The sequence below is a fragment of the Prionailurus bengalensis genome, chromosome A2 (genome assembly GCF_016509475.1).
Source record: "Prionailurus bengalensis isolate Pbe53 chromosome A2, Fcat_Pben_1.1_paternal_pri, whole genome shotgun sequence".
NCBI lineage: Eukaryota > Metazoa > Chordata > Mammalia > Carnivora > Felidae > Prionailurus > Prionailurus bengalensis.
The window spans coordinates 17,456,930-17,478,383 of record NC_057348.1 but is presented as its reverse complement, the minus strand read 5'-3'; the positions used below and the strand labels follow the sequence as shown (position 1 = coordinate 17,478,383).

The 21,454-nt window shown below is 42.3% G+C and overlaps 1 protein-coding gene across 1 annotated transcript in view; it reads left to right on the top strand.

Annotated features, from left to right (window-relative positions):
• Positions 1-21,454, top strand: part of MAP4 (microtubule associated protein 4) — a 197,531-nt gene that overhangs the window by 133,947 nt on the left and 42,130 nt on the right. Inside the window, 5 exon segments of the mRNA XM_043587292.1 lie at positions 2,780-2,893; positions 5,510-5,644; positions 6,442-7,602; positions 8,285-8,407; positions 10,394-13,765. Coding sequence (XP_043443227.1) covers positions 2,780-2,893; positions 5,510-5,644; positions 6,442-7,602; positions 8,285-8,407; positions 10,394-13,765 — 4,905 coding nt within the window.

Sequence of the window (21,454 nt, the reverse complement as noted above, 5' to 3'; positions counted from 1 at the left end):
TTTGAGAGAGAGAGTGGGAGTAAGCAGGGGAGGGGCAGAGAGAGAGGGAGAGAGAGAATCTCAGGCAGGCTCTGCATTGTCAGCGCATTGCCCAACGTGGGTCTCAATCCCACAAACTGAGATCATGACCTGAGCTGAAACCAAGAGTCAGACGTTTAACCTGACTGAGCCATCCAGGTGCTCCCTGTGATTTCATTTTTTATTCTACTGATATGTATGTATTACATTAATTGATTTTGGGGCGTTAAACTAATCTTGCATTCCTGGGATTAATCTCATTTGGTCATGGTGTATAACTCATGTTATTTGCTGGCACATTCATAAACGTATTGAACATTTTGGCATCCGTATTTAGAAGAGATATTGATCTGTAGTTTCCTTCTGATGTCTTTGTCTAGTTTTGGTATCAGAGTAATATCAGAGTTATACCATTCTATGGTAATACCAACCATAGAATGAGTTAGGAAGTGTTCTCCCCTCTTGAGTTTTAGTTTTGGAAGAGTTTATGAAGAATTGGTTTTAATTTTTCATTAAATGTTTGGTAGAATTCAATAGTGAAGCCAACTTAGGAATTTACTTGTGAGTAGTTTTTAATTACTAATTCAAGTCAGGAAGGAGAGTAACCAGCAAGGGTAACTTCAAAGGAATTGCCGGTTTTGATGTTGGGGAAAAGCCAGAAAAATATAATGTCTTGAAAGTCAAGTGTGGTAGTCCACCCCCAAGATGGTTCCAGTGAACCCCACCTCCTGGTATTCACAACTTTAAGTAGTAACTTCCCATTGTACCAGGGTTGGTCTGTGTGACCAGTAGAATAGATGACAGAAATAATGGTATATCATTTCTAAGATTAGGTTATAAAGGACACTGTGGCTTCCATCTTGGTCATTCTGGGTTTACTCATCCTGGGGATAGCCAGATGCTGTGGAGAGGCCCACATAGGGGAGGAACAGAGGCTTCTAGTCAATATCCATGTAAGTAAATCATTGTATAGGCAGGTTCTCCAGCCCCAGTCAAGTCTTCTGATGATCACAGTCTTGGCCAATACTTTGACTACAACCTGTGAGACACCCTAATCATTGAAGGTAGGGAAAAAAAAAACAGGTTCTGGGAGACATTTTGAAGGTCAGGTCAGTTGAATTTTCTTATGAATCAAATTTGTATGAAAGAGAGAAGTCAAGGATGACTCCAGTGTTTTTGACCAAAAAGATAGAATGCCACTAGAGATGGGAAGATTTCATGAGGGGTAGTTTGGGAAACATACTACATTTTAGCTTTATTTTATACATTAAGAGTTGGCAATTTGATATGAAAGTCAAGAAATAAGGGGTGATATCTAGATGGCTCGAGGTACAAATTTGAGTGTCATTAATTTATACACAGAATTTTAAACTGTGAGATTAGATGAGATCACTAAGGGAAGGAATGCAGATAGAGAAAAGGTCTTCCTTTCTCTAACCACTTAATTAGTTCTTTAGTTCTCAGCTTAAATATTTCTCAAGGGAAGATCATCCTTGACTTGAACTAAAACATCCCTCTGCTAAATGTTCTCAACCCTGATCTTACACATCTCTGGGTTTTTAGAGCTCACAGAGTCTGCCATGTTAGAGGCACCCACTAAAAAAGTAATAAGAAAATGACAGAACTTTGTAGAAACCACTCATTTTTACATGCAAGTTAGCAGTTTCCCATCCTAATGTGCAAACCATACAGCAGTTACTCTCATTGATGGTTTAAGCTTCCTGTTTTCCTTCAGTGGAAGCCTGAGGAGCAGAGCAAGCGGCAGCATTTCAAACGAAGTGATCCTGGGGAGAGTGAATGGTTAGAATTTCTCTCCTCTCCCAGCTCCCCCACTCTTCTGGAGAAGCAGCACTAGGGTCTCCTCTGTCTCCAGCAGCTTTTCAGTTTGCTTTCTGCTTGTTCATACTTCCCAGTGCCATGGTCTCCCCTGCTTCTGACATCCCTTACTAGAAGAGGGTGGTCCAGCTGCCTCAGAGCCACAGGAATGAACATTCTCCCAAGGCCTAGGTTTTTATGCAGCTGCCTCTGACAAATGAAGCACCTTACGAGTCTACCAAGGAACTAGTGAGAAATGCAGATTCTTAGGGCCCAGCAATCAGTGTTTCTTTAAGCCTGCAGGGTGATTCAGATGTGTGCTAAATTTTGAGAAGGCCTTCTTAGAACCAAATTCTTGCTCGATCTGACTGGCTTTGCTCTTTTTTTTCATCTAAGAAGGCACAGAGTTTCCCTGATGTTTTGAGTGACTTTATTTATGGCAACTCCTGATTCTGGAGCTTATTTCTCTTCTTCAGATGCCAGCTGTTTACCTTGTCTCATTCAGACAGGTTTTGAAAAGTAGTTTTCTTCATGATGCCCACATGAGGTGAAAATGTCTTTTTTACTTGCCTGGCTATCTTTTTTTTTTTTTTTTCCCCTTAATAACCTGAAGTGAATGTCTAAATATATATTGAAAGTTTAATCAAATCTGTACTTTCACCTCTTAGCATGTTATAGAATTGACCATTAGTTGTGTTTTTAGTTTGTTATTTGTTGACTGATTCAGATAATCAAATCGTAGAGAATATGAGATTGCATACTCTCAACTTGTAACAAAGGAATTCGTGATTCTCTACCATTTTCAGTCACATATTATCTCAACTTATTTCACTTATATTGACAACACACATGTAACCAATCAATATTCATCATAGGCTAATAAGGAATGCTAATCATTTTAGTTGTATTCACTGGGAATGAATTTTAAATTCCTTCTTTATTCCAGATCCCTTTAAGATGCGTCATGATGATGGCCTGGAAGATTTTCTCTTTCTCCCCAGTGGAACAACCAATGCTTCAGCATTTACAGAACAAAATGATCCCCTGCAAGACAGTTATGGTATGACTTCTTCAACTGGATTTATTGCTTAACTCCAAACAATTAATGTGGCCTTTAACCCATCACCTTTGAAGTTAACCACTAGGCAGTCATGTTTATTGGCTCTGGCTGTAACAAGTCTCTTTCTAGATTGGTCACAGGAGAGAGAGTTCACAGTTGGGCTGCTCAGAGTCTGATCATATCCTCTCATGGGATCTTGAATACACTATCATAGGGCCAGATTCTCTTTCCACATTTTACCAATTCATTGCCTTGGGCAAGTTATGTCCTCTGTAAACTTTGATTTCTTTACCTATAAAGTGGGGCCAGCACTAGTTCCTTCCTTAAAGATGGGGTGATAAGTAAAATTTTGTAGAAGCACTTCTTACAGCATCCGATACGTGGTAAACATTAAACAGATCTTAGATCTCAATTAGTAGTGTCCTTATTCCTGGTTTTGTTGTATCACTTGTAACATGAACGTGGCCAGGGTACTGTGGGGGAGGTGAAACTTTACTTCTTCCCATCTTAGGTTTTCTGCTGGGACTTGTTAATGACAAGATTAACAGGAGACAAACAGTTTGTCAACATGCAGCATCCATCGCATGGGAGAAAAGTAATTCAAAATGGTAGCTTAGAATTTTGGTTTATATAGCATCTTCAATGAAGAACCATAAATTGGTAGAGAAATGACAGGAAAAGGAAAGCAGTTTTAGGGTTCCAGGAGTGGCTAACTGTGGGAAGAAAATGCATGGGAGGAACTAATGGAGTAAGGTTTGCTTGCCGATCCCTCTGGCGCCCTCTCTGGGCTGACAAGAGTCTGTCTCCAGGAAGAGGAGAATTTATATCCCGCCTTTAGGCAGAAAGGGGGAAGTTTTTTCTCGGGTTGCTACTCCCACATTACCTTCAGCTCAAAATAATTTTTATGTCAAAGAGGCATATTTTGGGGTGACATTCTGGTTTCCTTCAGTAAGTCCCTTCAGTGAAGTTCCTTCACCAATAAGTCCCACTTCAGCAATGCTTATAATTTTGTTTGTTAAGATCCTGGCTAATAATATGTTGCGTTTATGCTTTTGTTTGGACTGAATATCTCTAGGAGGAAGGATGTTAAGTGATGCTATCCATGTCATCTCTTAATACTTTGATTGTGGCTTTGACTTCTGTCAGCTCGCCAGCTAGTGAGTCATTTAGTCTCATTGGCTTCTTTCTTTCTTTCTTTCTTTCTTTCTTTCTTTCTTTCTCTCTCTCTCTCTCTCTCTCTCTCTCTCTGTTTCTTTCTTTCTTTCTTTCTTCCTTTTTTTAAATTAAAAAAAATTTTTTTTTGTTTAAGTTTATCCATTCATTTGGAGAGAGAGCGCACAAGCAGGGGAGGGGCAGAGAGAGAATCCCGGGCAGGCTTCGTGCTGTTGGTACAGAGCCCGATGCAGGGCTTGATCCCATAAACTGTGAAATGATGACCTGAGCCAAAATCAAGAGTCAGACTTTCAACCAACTGAGCCACCCAGGCTCCCTTAGCTTCTTTTTTTTTTTTTTTTTAACAGCATCTTTCTTCTGTTTCTTTATGTTCCCACTACTCCCCTGCCACACAACACACCCCCCTGCCTGGGCCACCCCATGTAAGCCCCTGTCACTAGACACCTAGACCACCTCGGTAGGACTCCTGCTCCCTTTTAAATTCATTCCAAATATGCCTGCTGCATTTGCCACCAAGGCCCTATTCTGTATTCATCATGTCATTTTCATTAAGACCTTAACACACCCTTTCTCTTTCTCTCTCTCTCTCTCTCTCTCTCTCTCTCTCTCTCTCTCTCTCTCTTCAAATCTAAATTTCTCTGGCTTTCCAGATCCTTCTTCCATTGTTGGTCTTAATTCTGTTTTCCCTCTCTGGTACGCAAAATCCACTTGAATCCAACTAACTTCATAGTTGCAGAAACATTCTTGTCCTGTTGGCATCTTCATACTTTGCTCGGGGTTCTCCATCTTTGAAATTGACTGCTCTGTCCTCTCTTTCTGCTCTTGCTTCTCCTCTGAAGCCTTCTGTGGCTATTCTGGTCCTCATAATTGTTTTTAAACTCTTAGCCCACTTAGTACATACTATAGACTATTTGGTACATGTCTGTCTTGCCTTTCTAGCTAAATCATAATACTCCTGATGGCAAGGACCACGTGATATTAAATCCCCTATTATCTGGTGACGGACAGCATAGTAATAATCCTTTTACATCTGTCCTAGTTCTTAATAATTTACAAAACATTTTCACAAAACTGTTTTGTTACGTTGCAGAGGGAAATATTGATCTCATTTTACAGATGAGGAAATCAAGACTCACAATCCCTTATTATACTTCAGTTGCGATATTGGTGCTTGGGTTCAGTCTTTGGTATTTTGACTCTTTGCAGTGCACTGTAGGAGGCTGCCAACCAATGCTGATTATAATGACATGACAGCCATTTAAAAAATTTGCCCAAACATAAAGAACATTAACAGTTTTTCTTTATACTTCCTTTGTTTTTCACTGGTGCTTAGGTTCGTGTCATTATGGCAGTGTATAAAGCTGATTTTAAATATCAGATGCCTTTTTTTTCCCCATTGTTGACCCAGTTTCAACAATCTGTGTGTTTGTGTTTCAATATTAGGTCTGTTTCCCTGTGACACATTTGCTCCTGCAAATGTTGTGCCTCAGGGGTGGCCTGTGGAAGCCCCAAACTCTCCACACCCGGAATCCTTCATTTCCCCGATGGCTGTGACACAGCCTCTGCAGCCCACGGCAGGTAAATTATTAGAACCCGTCTTCACTTAACGGTTACGGTATCATAGTCCGTTTAAATCTTCAGACTTTTTGATTAGCAGTGGACAGCAGTATAGATAAAGTTTCAGAACTATCACAAATGCCTTTATTACTTCAGTTACTGGTTTCACAGCTGGAGAAATGAAGGCAAAATTGAAATACAGCACTTGGGGTTCGTGGGCAGAGAACATCCCTTTTCAGTTCAGTGCAGACTTGGAACTCTAAGGTTTTTTTTCTGGATGTCCCACAAGTTCCCATTCTTTTTTTTTTTTTTTTTTTTTTTTAACATTTTTATTTTTATTTTTGAGACAGGGAGAGACAGAGCATGAACAGGGGAGGGTCAGAGAGAGGGCGAAACAGAATCTGACACAGGCTTCAGGCTCTGAGCTGTCAGCACAGAGCCTGACGCGGGGCTCGAACTCACGGACCACGAGATCATGACCTGAGCCGAAGTTGGCCGCTCAACCAACTGAGCCACGCAGGCGCCCCTCCCATTCTTAAAATAACTGTGTACCCGTGTTGTTGTTATTTTTAAACCTGTGTTTTAACTCTTCTTTTCCTTTCCTCCTCCACGATTTATTCTCTTAGTATCCTATTCTTCGAAGTATTGGGACTATCAAAGAATGGGCACAAATACATTAATTAGACAGCTTCTTAGTTATGTTTAGGGTGTTGTGGTCACAAAATCTAGATACTCTTATGCTCTCAGAAAGTAAGTTTTGAATGTAGACCTATGAGCAGACGATGATGGGTTCTAAATTTCCAACTTATTTCCCTTAGAGCCAGCTGAAGAAGTAGAAGTGAAGAAGGGAGCAGAAGAGAGGGCACCAACAGAAGCATTGGAAATCATGATGGGACTGAAGGCTGATGACATGGCACCATCTAGAGAAACAGAGATGTCTCCAGCCAAGGACATGGCACCAGCCACAGAAACAGAGGTGGCATTGGCTAAAGACATGGAACCTTCTATCAAATCAGATGTGACACTGGCTAAGAACATGGAATCATCTATGGAATCAGATATGGTCCTAGTCAAGGACATGGTACTACCCAAAGAAACAGAAGCAGCCCCGGTGAAGGATGCTGTTTTGTCCACAGACACAGATGTATCTTTAGCCAAGGATATGGTATTGCCCACAGACACAGAGGTAGCCCCAGCTAAGGATGCGATACCATTCAAAGAAACGGAGAGGGCACCACCTATAAAAATGGATTTGTCCCCAGATGAGGGCATGGTAGCACCCACAGACAGACAGATGACCCCAGCCAAGGGTGTGGAATCACTCTCAGATATAGAAATGGCACTGGCTAAGGACGTTGTGTCACCCACAGAAATATCCTCAGCCAAAGAGGCAGCCTTGTCCTCAGAAACAGAGGTGGCCCTGACTGGGGATATGGCACTGCCCCCAGAAACCAAGATTTTCTTGACCAAGGATGAGGCACTGCTCCCAGAAATGGAAGTGGCCCCAGTCAAGGATATGGCTCCACATCCAGATACAGAAAAGGCCCCAGTGAAAGACATGGCTCCATCCCCAGAAACAGAGGTACCCCTGGGCAAGGATGTGCTTCTACCCCAAGAAACAGATGTGGCCCTGGGGAAGGACCTGGCTTCACCTGTAGAAACAGAGATGGCCCTGGGCAAGAATGTGGCTATGCCCCCAGAAACAGAAGTAACCCTGATCAAGAATGTGCCTCAGCCTCCAGAAACAGAGATCGCTCTGGCTAAGGATATGGCTCTGCCCCCTGGGACAGAGGTCACCCTGGCCAACAATGTGAGTCCAGCCAAGGATGTTGCACCACCCTCAGAAACGGAGGTGGCAGCTGTTCCAGCTAAGGACATGGAAATTGCGCAGACACAGGAAGAAGTACGTGAGGAGGCCCAGTTAAAATCTCTCCGGGATGAGGGGCCGTCAGCTGCATCTACTTTTATCATTTCACCAGGTATGGGTTTAAGTTTACTCCTTATTTCTGTCTACCCGCGTGTAGTCTCCAGAAAGGTGAGGGACACACGTTGTGCCAGATAAAATACAGACACTTACACTGTATTTTACAAGTCTACACACATTCCTGCTCTTCTAGACAGTTCTTTCTCACCTTCTCTCCCTCCTCCAGTTTCTAACACCTTCCTCCTTATTTCTCTGCTGGTCTGTTTTCCTTGTTGATAACTTAAGCCACAAAAGAGAACCTTCACAAACTTGTGCTACCTCATCTGCCTACTTGTGTGCTGTCTCCATAGTCTCTGCCTCCCTCCTGTTGCTGTAGGTGAACTGTCCCTGCTCCTAGGTGTGGCCAGTCTCTCCAGGTTGCACTAGCTCCCATCTCCTCTCGCCTACTTAGGCATGCTGCCCTAGCCATTCTTTCCTTTCTTGCCTCTCACCAATCTTTGTCCCTCTCCACTGGCTCATTCCCACCAATGTACAAATATCTGTTATTTTTCCCCATCTGAAACAAAACAAAAACTTTCCCAACTTCACTGTCTAGCTACCACTCCATTTCTCTGCTGCTCTCTGAGGACCATCGCTCATTCCTCAAAAACCATTCCTGAATCGAGTTTCTGAAAGGTGGAAAAACAGCTGAAATCTTGCTGCTCTAAAACTTGTGTGGTTTTTACTGTTACATCCAGAACCAGTGACAGCTGTGGGTCAGAAGTACAACGTGCCAACAGATGAGGATTCTGTGTTAGAGAAACAAGACCAGAAGAAACCTGTCAGTAGTCAGCCTTCTGAACTTTCTTCAGAGAGCTCAGGTAAGTTAGGGTAACAAAGTGGACTCTTTGAAACCACTTCAACTGGGAGCAATGGGGGTGATGGTGGATGTTGTCCCTGATTTCTGGTGATCAATAGTATTGTTTAGGAAGTCTGTTCTCTGTCTTGGACAGATTTGGTCTTGTTTAGGCAGAAAGTCAGCTTACATATTTTCAAATTACTGCTACATCGACTCAAGACACCTAAATTTTAACCCAGTTCAGCTGTCCACTATGCTATCTTGTGTAATCTCAGGCAGGTTATTTAACTTTCCTGTGTCGCTGTTTATTCAGCTATAAGAGGAATGCACTGGTCAAATGTTATGGAAATCTTTACTAGTAAGCCCTTGCTAGTTAGTGTGTTTCATGGCCCAACAGCATCTGCATTGCTTGGGAGCCTATTAGAAATGCATCATCTTGGCTTCCACTTCAAACCTTCAGAATCATAATATGCATTTTAACAGGTTCTCCAGATAATTCTTATGTACAGTAAACTTTGAGAGGCACTACTCCAAGATACTTTCTGACTTGGAGTTTGATCATTCAGCGAACTTTAAGGTTACAGGTTTTTGACGTAAGCCAAAAGCATGTGTATATGATTAACCACTTAATGATTCTCTGCTTACTTTTCTGTGACTGTGATTAGAAGGGGAGCTTGAGGGCAGGGACCCTGACTTATTTCACTGAGAATCTCTAGTGCTTGCATACTGTCTAGCCCCAAGAAGGAGCTAAATAAAGTTTGGTTTTTTAAAATGTTGTTTTAGTGACTCAACATAGCAATAAAGATTTATCAAGTCCTTATTGTGTATGAAATATGCCATGCTAAGACACACAGATATTTAAGTCTGGGCCATTGCCCTTGTGTTGTTATATCATAGCCTGGATGGTGAGGAAAGTTCCCAGGCGCATGAACTCTGAAACCAAAGTTTTATATAATAATTGAATAAAATAGCACCAAATAGCTGCTGGTTAATTGCCAAATTAAATGTTATAGGTGTTGTGTGGGTACTAAAGCCTTGCAGTTTTTGAGAGAAGCAGTAATTGACCTGAGGTGTTAAATATAGGGTAGCATTTGGAGGACTTTGGAGGGTAAAAAAGAGCAAAAGTGCTACTTAAGTATATTTTAATGTCCTCCGAAGTCATTTCATTGGGTTGACTTGATAAGAGTTGTCTTAGACCTGCTCTTAGTGACACTCTTCCCAGGATCTTGAATCCATACTGCATCGACATAGAGACAGGAGGTTGGACCAGTTGATTTCCTGAAACTTTTCCAAGGGTGCTTATCCTAGTTGTTTTAATTTATAACCCTACTGGGCATTATGTTTATCTTTCTCTTTCAGGAAGAACATTTAGGAACAGAACATTGAAATCTAACACATTTGTCTTTCAAAGTAGAAGGTTTTGGTTCTGGAATGATGAGGATTTTTCTTTGGCCAAATTACTAATTCAGTATCTTTTATCTTCTTCCTTTTTATTCTCCCCAGTAGCATAAGTCTGGCCTTCTGGTCTGTTTCCCAGAGTCGATCTGGTTAGCTTGACAAGTAATTAGGATAATATTGGTGACAGACTCTTAGAATTATAAATTCTGTCCAAAATCATATGTATTTCATTCAGTTAATTAACAAATGTCACCAAAGAGATAGGAGCTTATCATCTTGTAGAATCATCGTGTTGTAGAATTGGGATTTATGTACCTATTAAAAATAATGACAAACGTAAATAAGGATCTGATGAGATTTACAGGCAGTACTTGTTACAGAAGGTTAGAAGATCTCTGAATTTTTTTTTTTCTTTGCCTGAGATGATGATCTTTGCTAAGTATTTGCTGATCCCAGCTGAGGGTGAGAAATGTTTTGGAAAAAAACTGTAAATAGTATGTAGGTTGGTGAAAATAGACTTAACTGAGTCAGTAAATGGACTTTTTTTAAAAAAAGAAACAATAACAAGGAGTTTTCTGTTTGGAATTTTGGCCAACTTCATGTATTGCAGGTACCCCTCCCATACAAGGCAAACAAGTGTGCAGACCCAGTGACCGCAGGTCCACTCGGCCCAGGCCTGCCAGGGTCCCTCCTGAGCTGCTGGGAGTCTCTTCTCCACGGAAGACTCTTGATCCTGGGCTGGGACCCTGCTCTCTGTCTGAGTTGGGTTGGGTCTCTGGTTCATCTCCCTGTGGTGATCCTGGGAACCAAAGGAAAACTGTTCATGTTGACTTCCTTGAACCCAAGAGAGATCTTGGCAGGGAGGCCTGGGATATAGAAAGCCCACCGATGATGATGAAGAAAAAAAAGAAGAAACCAAAGCAAAAGAGATATTCTCAACCCCGGGCTGGGGGACCTTGGGATGATGACAGTGTAGACGACCATAAAGGTCATCCCTTTGCAGCTGACACACAGCAATCAGGTGTTTTCCCTGGCTTATCTACCACTATGGGCATGGAAGGTGGACTGGCATCCAGAGAAACCTTAAAAAAGGACTGTGAAATGGATTCCACAGCCGCCAAACTGGTAGCTGAGACCTTCATCTCAGAAAGTCTCAGTGTTCCTTTGTGTCCTTTGGAAGACACAAAGTCTTCCCCCAAAACTGCAGGAAGTTCTCAGCCCAAGCCAAGAATAGAAACAGAGGTCAGAGATAACAAGTCAGTACCACTGGGCCAGGACCAGAAATCACTGCAACAAGAGGAATGCAAACCACAGCGTGCACCCCACCCGAAGACCCCTGTGGATAAAAGCCAGACAGTAGGGTCGCCCGATCTAAAAGGACCCCTGACAGAATGTTCTGCACACAGAGTAGAAATTCCTTTGGAGATCAGACCCAAAGAGAGTTGCTCTCCTGCCTTGGACCAAGAGTCTGTGGATGGGGGTTCCAAACCCATAGCAGGAAAAGTACTGCCTACTCTCGTGCCCACTTTGCCAGCTGGTGCCTCATTAGGAAGTAGTCTAAAAGAAGGGAATGATAAAAGTAAGGTGACTGAATTGCAGAAAGACAGACAGAAAGGGTTTTTGGAAGGAGCTGAAGAGATTAAAGAACTAACAAAGGAAGCTTTTCCCAAGCAAAGACAAGAGATGAGCATCTTGGCTTCCAGGCAGCCGCAGGATGAGGTGTTAGTTCAGGTACCTGGGTTAGGGAATGAGCCATCTCAGAGAATGGCAGGGGACGGCAGAAACAGGAAGGGAAGGGCAGGTTCTGGGAAGGTAAGAGCCAGTTCTGGGAAGGGTAGAGCAAGGTCTGAGCCACCGTTTCTTCTGGACAGCTGGAAGGATGGCCCAGCTGTTCTTGCACCAAGCGAGTCGACCCCTAGAACTGAAAGAATGACTGCTGGGCTGAAGTGCGAGGAGCTGGGTTCTTCAAAGCCACCAGGGACCGCAGCGGATCTCCCTGAGGCAGTGGTAACGGGGAAGCCTATGGAGACAGCCGACCCTAGGGGGGCAGGCACCTCGCACACATTAGTTCATTTGGGAAATGGGGCAGGCGTTACTCAGACTTCCGGAGCTAGAGCAGAACAAGGAGCCACAGCTGTAGATATGGGTGTCAGTAACCAGAGCAAGGAAGGAAAGTGTCCTTGGATGGATGGTGAGGCAGCTCCCTGGATTTCTGAAAAGCCTAAGAAAAGGAGTAGTGAGGGAAAAACCAAAAAGTTCAAAAATAATTATCCCACACAGCCTGCTCGAATGGAGAGCAAGGAAGAAATCCCCAGCCCATTTTTTGTAGGGAAAGATGGAGATACTGGTAGCACTCCTCATCAGAACAAGGATTTAGGACTCCCTTTCCCCTTAACTCATGGTCCTCTGTTCTCACATGCATTAGCTATTCCCACAGTGGAAGTAGGTGACCGAAAGGGGAGAAATGTTGAGGTTAATTCTTTTGAGCTTGGGAACAAAGCTCTTGGTGGGAACAAAACAAACACAGTCAAGGACTCTGCTGTTATTGAATCAGCTACCAAGGTGACAGATGTGAGCTGCCAAGACCAAATCCAGGGGGCAGGATTTGTTCCTTCAGTAGTGTCTGAGGAGAATAAGACAGATGCAGCCAAGGGACACACTGCAGTGGCTGACAAACCAAATAAAAGGAGCAATGATGGAAAAAGTAAAAAGGTTAAAAATAGTTTTCCCGAGAAGCATCTTCTGGAGAATAAGATAGATGCAACAAAAATACATGTTCCCATGGAAACCACAGGGGACCACAGAATTGAAGGAATGGGCTACATGGATGAAAATAGAAATATTACGTTTACCTGCCCCAGAACACCACCAGGGTTGATGAATAAGTCAGCCTCTCCAGAGGCTCGGGAGTCAGTAGCCTGTGAAGGACCACCCACTCCTGCTTCTCAAGTAGTAAAGGAGGGTGTTTCTTTTCCAAACTCCTTGGCAGAAAGTGGGCAAGAGACAACTCCAGCCCAGATATCCACATCATTAGTGGTGGATAACCGCAGCAAAGATGGAGTCCCAGATCAAGAAAGACCCAAGGCCCCCTCCGTTGTTATGCCTTCTACAAGCACAGGAGGAGTTACCCTAACTTCTACAGCAGCCACAGAAACAGTTAACCGTCAGGGGGGTAGCTGTCTTAAGAATAAAGGTGAGCTTGCCGATCCCGTGAAAACTGAAGCAGGGATAGAGGGAGGACATGTGATAGGAGAATCTGACTCAGTGCCCAGTGGTGCATCTAAGCATTCAATAGAAAAAATCACAGAGCTTGCAAAGGAACACTTTCTTTCCAGAGTGCCAGTAGAAGACCAAAGCTTAACAGGTGAGGTCAGAGTCCTAGAAACGTGTGCGGATAGTAATAATTTTCCAACACACCCAGTTACTAAAAAGAAAGAGTCTGAGGGAGGTGCTGCTCCAGTTCAAATCCCTGACTTATTAGGAGACAAAGCACAAAAGCCCAATTTGTGTGAGGACCAAAATGCTGACAGTAGCGATTCCAAGGACCCAGATGGTTTGAATAAGGAGGTAGATAGGGCTCTTTTGCCTCCGAAAAGTGAAGAAAATAAAGTGGAAGAAGTTAGCCTGGCTTCTCCAATCACTGAATCAGAATCGATTTCCTTGGCAACACCAGAATTCCAGTCCGATTCCTTGGATGGCAAAGCTGCGACTACCCCGTTGCAGGTGGTAGATCAGTTAATAGTGACTGCTTCCGAGGATCTTGAACTCCCAGAGCCCAAAGATAAGATCTTGGAGGCACCTGACACAATGACTGAAAAGTCTGAACCCAAGGCACCCGGAGAAGGGAAGAAGGAAGATAAAAGCAGAGTGGCAGAACCGATGAAAGGCTACATGAGACCTACCAAGTCCCGAGGCCTGACTCCACTTTTGCCAAAGTCTCCCGTCCAGGAGCGAGAGAGATCCAAGCAACTAAAGTCCAGCGGTATGACCCTGCCATGGGGCGATGTGTGTGCTTGTGGCTTTTGAGTCAGCATCCAAAAGGCACAGAGCTCGTGCTTCGGTTCCGTCCAGATTCTAATCATCCTTGTTAATCATTGGTTTGTTGGCATGAAAATGTGTAATTGCTAATGACGTGTTTTCTGCAGCCAGGGCATGCCTTGTGTCCAGCTTGAGGAGGCTGGTGACTTGGTTGCATGCCTTTTTTACCCAGCACTGAACCTTGAGCTTTAGAGGAAGTAGAATTTCATACAATAAATTGTTTAGCAGAAGGCCTGTCACCATCCACTATTCTTCATTTAAAAAAAAAATTTTTTTTGCCTCCTGTGTGTAAAGCTTACAGCCAGATTTAATCATTATTTTGTATAAGGATTCACAGGAGGAAAGAAAACATTTCAAGTTCAGCTGTATGCGTGGGATTTTTTTTTTTTTTGTCTGTATATATTTGTAGCTTTGCTGGTGGGACTGAATATCCAAATTGCTTTTAGAATCCGTGAAAATGGTCTTCCCCATATGAGGACCAGCATTGGTAGGCACAGACTTTGTGTTTCTGAGTAGCGGGAAATGATCTGTCAGTGTCGCACCACATCTTTTACCACTTTGATGCTCACAGCCATTGACTCCAGGTGCATGTTGGGCAGAGCTTGGGGCATCAGTTGTTGTCCGTAAAACATACTCTACATCTACAGACAACTCATAAAACTTGCCAGTGTGCGATTCCTCATAATTTTGCCCTTTTTGGATCTCATCAGTCAAGTTATTGGAATGAGATTGAGCAAGATGATTCCTTTGAGATTTAGAGATGTTTTCTTTTCTTTCTTTCTTTTTTTTTTCCCTGAAAAGTATACATCTAATCATAGCTTCCCGGAGCCTAACCTTCGAAAAGATGTTTCCTGGCGTTTGAGTTTTTTCAGCCTACAGATGATGCTGTTTCCCACCTCGCATGATGCAGCTACTAACTCCAGAAATTAAAATAACACCAGTTGGCCCTGGGGTTTTGGAGAGGCTTCGTCAGGGGATGATGTGCTGCATGGTGTGGACTTGTTGTTTGAGGTCAAGCTTGTGATTTGCATGGATTTGTACCCAGTGAGGAACACGTGCTGTGTGTGTAGAGAATACTGAAGGTCATTTATCTGCGTAAGACATTCTCGTCTTTTCTGTTCTTATGTTTCTTCTGTTAGCTACCCTATTACCGAGGCAGGAAATGAAGTCATATGTAGAGGGCTTTCCAGCCTTCATTAACACTTCCGGTTCTTTACTAGAGTTTGTCTAGAGTTTGTAGACTCTTTAGTTTCAAGGGTAATGTTTTCCTGAACTCTAGCCATTTCTTTTTGCTCAGTATTTCTAAAGAAATGTAGCGAGAGGATTTGTTTTGATTCTTGAGCAAGCAAAGCAGAAGTTTGAGAACTGTTAGGGCCCAGCCTTGGCCAGGCCAGGACCAGAGACTTGGGTTAGGGGTGGCCTTGCAAAGGGGCTGAGGAGAGAATGGTGGGTTTCAGGCAAAATGTGGTGTTTCTGCTAGATTTCGATCACACCTTTTCCCTAAGGACAGTCTATACTTTTTTAATGGATAATTTTTTTAACTAATTTTTGAATGTTAGTACATTCCCATGGTACAAAGGGGTATACACTTAAATGTAAGTCTGCCTGCCTCCATCAGTCCCCATTCAAGTTTCCCTCTCCAGAGACACCCAGTGTTAACAGTGTCTTACACATCCTTCCAGAGAAAATTTACACATAAAGAAGCAATAGCATATATATTTGCAGATTTTATACAGATGAGACATATAATACATACTGATGTGGGCCTTGGTTTATAAACTTAACAGTTATTGTAAAAATCTTTATAAATCAGTACAAAGAAGGGGACCTCATTCTTATTTAACAGCTGTATAGTATTGCATCATGTGGATATATCCTAATGTATTTTATCACTTCTTTATTGATAGACATCTAAGCGTTTCCTAGTTTTTCTTTTCTTTTTTGTCTTTTCCAGTTTATTTATTTGTGAGAGAGGGAGAGAGAGAATCCTAAGCAGGCTCCGTGCTGTCAGCACAGAGCCCAGTGTGGGGCTCAAATTCAAGAACCATGAGGTCGCGACCTGAGCCTGAATCAAGTCAGGCACTTAACTAACTGAGCCACCCAGGCACCCCTCCTGGTTTTTCTTTATTAGAAACAAGGTGCATAGACTGTCCCTGTACATACAGAATGTCATACTTGCATACTTGTGCAAGTACATCTGTGTAATAAAAGGGACCTCTGGAGTAGACTCCCTGGTTTGAAGAATGTGTTCGTAATTTTGACAGGTGTCGCCACATTGTTCCCCACAGGGCCACAGAGATGTACTCACCCTCAGTGTATACCAGTACCTGCTCTTCTGGCCTTCCTCCACTAGTGCACATTTTTTGTTTGTGTGCTGATCTAACAGGTGAACAGTGATTTATTGGCGTGGATTTATTTTGGGTTTTACTTATTTAGGGGCTTCCTTGTGTATTACTGAGTTTATAAAAACCATCCCTACTCTGAGATTATAAAAATAATTTCTGTTTCTAGTTTTTCACATTTTGAATCTTTGATCAATCTAGAATTTCCTGGCGTGTGGGTGTGTGTATTTATGAGATGTGATATAGAATTACTCGGTTGTCCACCAACATGTGTCTTAATCTGTCTCCCACTGAAGTGCTGCCTTTGTCGTGCTCTAAATTCCTGTACATAGTTGGTTTATTTCTGGATTTTCTTTTCTGATTCATTGGTCTTCTCGTTGAAAAGTATATTTTCATATTTCATAGTATATTTTAATATCTAATAGGTCTAGTCCAGTCCCACTCCTCACCCTGTTAGTGTTTCTTAGAGTTTTCCTGACTCTCCTTGCTTATTACTACATAAAAATTTGAGAATTGACTTGTATAGTTTTGTAAAAACACAAAACAAAACAAAAATCCAGTCACTGTTTTTCTTTGAATCACATTAAATGTATCGGTTATCGGGGGAGAGTTGTTGTCTTGTATGGTGAGGTTTTCTATCCAACGACACAGTAACATGCCATGTTCAGTGACTTCACATGTTCAGGTTTACATGTCCTTGTCCCTCACTGGTATTTTGATGTTTTCTTCTTGCAGATCTTGTATCTTTCTAGTAAGGCTTATTCTTTTTTTTTTTTTTAATGTTTGTTTATTTATTTTAAGAGTGAGAGAGTGTGCAAGAGGGTGAGGAGCAGAGAGAGAGAATCCCAAGCAGGGTCCCTGCTGTCAGCACAGAACCTGACGTAGGGCTTGATCCCACAAATCATGAGATCATGACCTGAACCAAAATTAAGAGTCAGACACTTAACCAACTCAACCGACTGAGCCTCCCAGCGCCCTTAGTGACGCTTATTCTAAGGTGTCCAAGAAGCAGGAGAATGTGCAGATACAGAGCTTCAAGTAAGCCTGGAGTCTGAGGCAGGAAACTGAGTGGAACAGGGAGTATAGTGATTTGTGATAGGGGACGGGGCAGGGTAGCCCCTCATACCCAACTACCACGGTTCCGTGTAGGCTGTGATGTTTCATCCACAACTGGTTGTAGGCCTGGCCTTACTATATTTTTTCTTTGTTTTTCACTTCAGATCATTCGTGTTAACTGCCTACTCCTAGATTGCTAGCAATTAATAGTAACTACCATCTGTTAATATCATGTGCCTAATTATCTATAGGTAGGTAGGTAGGTAAGTAGACACACACACACATACACACACACAAAACAATACTACGTAGTATTCTCTCCATTTTATAGATGAGAAAAATGGAGACTCTCCACATTAAGGTCATGCAGATAGTATAGTGGCAGAGGCAGAATTTGAACCGAAGTCTTTCCAACTCTAGGGCCCGTCATTTTCTCATTCTTTTCTCAGAGGAACCTTCCAGAAGTTTTAGGTTCTTAAAAAGAAAAAGGTGGAAAATTAGTCATTATATTTGCTTAATGTCTAAGCACTAAGTAAGTACTTTTTTAGGTAGAGAAGTGGAAACACCTCATGAGGACATACATTTTGAATCAGAGGCTAATTTGGGATTGGGATCTAGGTCTTTTGACTCGGTCTAGCATTTTATTCTCCAAGCAGAATAAAATGTGTCTGACTTATTCATGTGTTTTCCCTAACACATAGTATTGAGCTTTACATACATATGATGCCTGATGACATATTAAAAATTATAAATGAATTATCTTTTGTGAGTTTTAACCCTCTTTGGAAGTAGGGAGAGTGAATAGACTGCTAATGTCTCTTTTGGCTTAGTGTTCCCTCTCCTTTTATCTTTTCATGCCACTTTCAAGTTTAGGGAAACTTTACCAGAGGGCTTCTTCACATATATTGCATGTTGTTCTAGGCAGGGAGGATTGTGATACTTCAGGTAATCTGAGCTCACCTTGGCAGAAAAGGACTTCCTTTGGGACTGTTTTTTGTGAATGGAAGAGCCAGTTTGAAAGAGCCTCCCTCTACTGGACTCTAGTCAATGCTGTCACTTCACCGGCAGCCAGGTAGAGCTGTGAGTGACTGTGCACTTGGCATGTTGTTCCCTGAGTGCGATAGTTATCACGGATCCCTGTAGACAGGCCCTTCCCTTTGCCAAAGTTAGAACCTAGCCTCCTTTTTTCTGGCTTCATTTTCTTTAGTTTGCCTGAGCCCATCATCCAACGGCTGGGAAACGTCGGTTTATGGTGGGAAGTTCTCTTGGCATGAAACTTGAAGTAATTTATAAACCCCAAATCCTAACAGTTTTACAAATAAAATATGCTCGGCAGATGAGAAGATTACATTTGTAATCTTAAAACTTGCTACAGTTTTACAACTGGTAAAGTATCGATTAAGTAATATTTCTTCTTAACTATAGTGCCCTTCCTATAGTTCCTTTCCTTACCGCTTTCTTCCCATTTACCTGCTTATTCTCTGTTGTTGGTTTTTTAAATGCTGTTTATTAAAGAAATGTAGTGGAAAATTGTATATGTCATACAACTAAAAATAGCTACCATTTAAAAAAAAATGTTTATTTAGAGAGAGAGAGAGAGCAAGCACAAGCAGGGAAGGGGCAGAGAGACAGGGAGAGAGAGAATCCCAAGAAAGGCCTGCACTGTCAGTGTAGAGCCTGAGGTGTGGGGCTCGATCCCACAAACCAGTGAGATCATGACCTGAGCTGAAATCAACAGTCAGACTTTTTTTTTTTTTTAAGTTTATTCATTTTTGAGAGAGAGAGAGAGAGACAGCGTGAGCAGGGGAGGGCCAGAGAGAGAGGGGGAGACACAGAATCCAAAGCAGGCTCCAAGCTCTGAGCTGTCAGCACAGAGCCCCTGACGCGGGGCTCGAACTCACTAACCCCAAGATCATGACCTGAGCCGAAGTCATACGCTTAACCGACTGAGCCACCCAGGTGCCCCAAATAGCTATCATTTTTTTTTTTAATTTACTATATGTTCAGCACTCTTAAACTCTCTCAACCCTCAAAGAACCTGTGCTAATGTTTGCCTCATTTGACCCAGTGCATGTAAATATTCTTTGAAATGAGTCCAGCAGATATTAATTTTTCTACTTTAAAATGAGGTTGGTGGGGCACCTCGGTGGCTCCGTTGCTTAAGCGTCTGATTTCGGCTCAGGCCATGATCTCACAATTTGTGGGTTCAAGTCCTGCGTCAAGCTTTCTGCTGATAGTTTGGAGCCTGGAGCCTGCTTCAGATTCTGTGTGTCCCTCTCTGTCTGCCCCTCACCTGCTTGCTCTCCCTCTCTCTCTCTCAAAAAGAAATAAACACTAAATTTTTTTGTTTTTCTTGATGAGGTTGGTTCTTCCGCTCACACTCCCTTCACTGGTCACTTTTGTCCTCTGGTGACAATAGCATTGGCAGATTCAGAAAAAAAAAAAAATGATAAAACAATTTAGCTTCTGATTTTTGGTGTTGCAGATATATCTATTTCTTTAAAATATGAAGTGGACAGGTGTGCCTGGCTGGCTCAGTCAGTAGAGCATGTAACTCTTGATCTTGGGGTGGTAAGTTCGAGCCCCACATTGGGTATAGAGATTACTTGAAAATAAAATCTTAAAAAAGAATAGTAATAAAATAAAGTAAAATACAAAGTGGACAATAAAGAGATCTTCCCTTTATTCCCCTTACCTCTTATTTTTTTATTATTAAAAAAAATTTACACTTAATTTAACATTAATTTTAATGTTTATTATTTTGAAGGAGGGAGAGACAGAGTGAAAGCAGGGGAGGGACAGAGAGAGACAGGCAGACAGACAGACAGACAGAATCCAAAGAAGACTCCAGGCTCCAGGCTCCAAGCTGTCAGCACAGAGCCCAAAGCGGGGCTCAAAATCACGAACCCGCAAGATCATGACCTGAGGAGAAGTTAGATGCTTCACTGCCTGAGCCCCGCCCCGTCCTCCCCCCCCCAGGGCCCCATCCCTTACCTCTTCTTTTTAACCTAAAATGTTAATGCAGGCCATCTCAGCTGTGAGCAGGTTGAAATTGGTAATTTTTAAACTGTTTAGCAATGATAACTTGTATAAGTTTAAATTTTTTTTTTAATGTTTATTTATTTTTGACAGAGAGAGAGACAGAGCATGAGTGGGGGAGGGGCAGAGAGAGAGACACACAGAATTCGAAGCAGGCTCCAGGCTCCGAGCTGTCAGCACAGAGCCCGACGCGGGGCTCAAACTCATGGACCGTGAGATCATGACCTGAGCCGAAGTCGGAGGCTTAACCGACTGAGCCACCCAGGCACCCCGATAATTTGTATAAGTTAAACAAAAATCTAATTATCATACAATGTTCCTGTTACACTGTGAATAGTGGACACTCAAAATGATTTGGACTTTTTAGTAATTTCATTCATTCATTCATTCATTCAACAGACATCAGGTAACATTACTCCCACATTCTAAGGGTAGATTAACGACACATTCTCTGCTTCTCCAGGATTCTAGAGTGGGGAGATAAACACAAACATAATTTTACTCTAATGAGAGAAGTTTTATAATACAGTGTGAGCTAAGAGTTTATAGAGCTAGGTCAGGTAAAACATTCTAGGGGATAGACTGCGTAAAGGCATAGTGAAGTACAAATGCCTGGAATATTTAAGGAGTAGCAAACATTTTGGAGTGACTGGCATATAAGTCAAGTTTGGGGAGCAGGGAGATCTGTGAAACATTTTGAGATGAGATTGAGAGAAGGAATACAAGCTCTCAAAGGGTCCTGGGAGTTGTCTGTTGCCTCCGTAAGCAGAGGATATTAGACTTTATGCTGGAAGTGATGTGGGACGGGGGGTGTTTACCTATTTTAATTGGATGATTCTCTTTTCTTTCTTGAGGCCATGGGAAGGTCAATACTATGCTAAAAGAACAAAGGGTTAGAATTTCCAAGTCATACTTCTTGGGGAACTTTTCATCTATAAACATTTTAATGCTTAAGGGTGTCAAATGACAAAAATAATCCAGTTTAGATAGGAGTTTGATGTCCTTTATTCAAAGGAAAACAATCCATGGATTGGGGGAGTACAGTGCCTAACAAGCAGAGGTGCACTTTTCCCGAGGAATTTGGGGCAAGAGCGAGTTTTATAGAGCATTAGAAGAGGCACTGCATGACAGCATGAGTGACTAAGAGGTTGGGGATTTCCTTATAAGACTAGCAGGTCCTATTTTCTAGGGTAAGG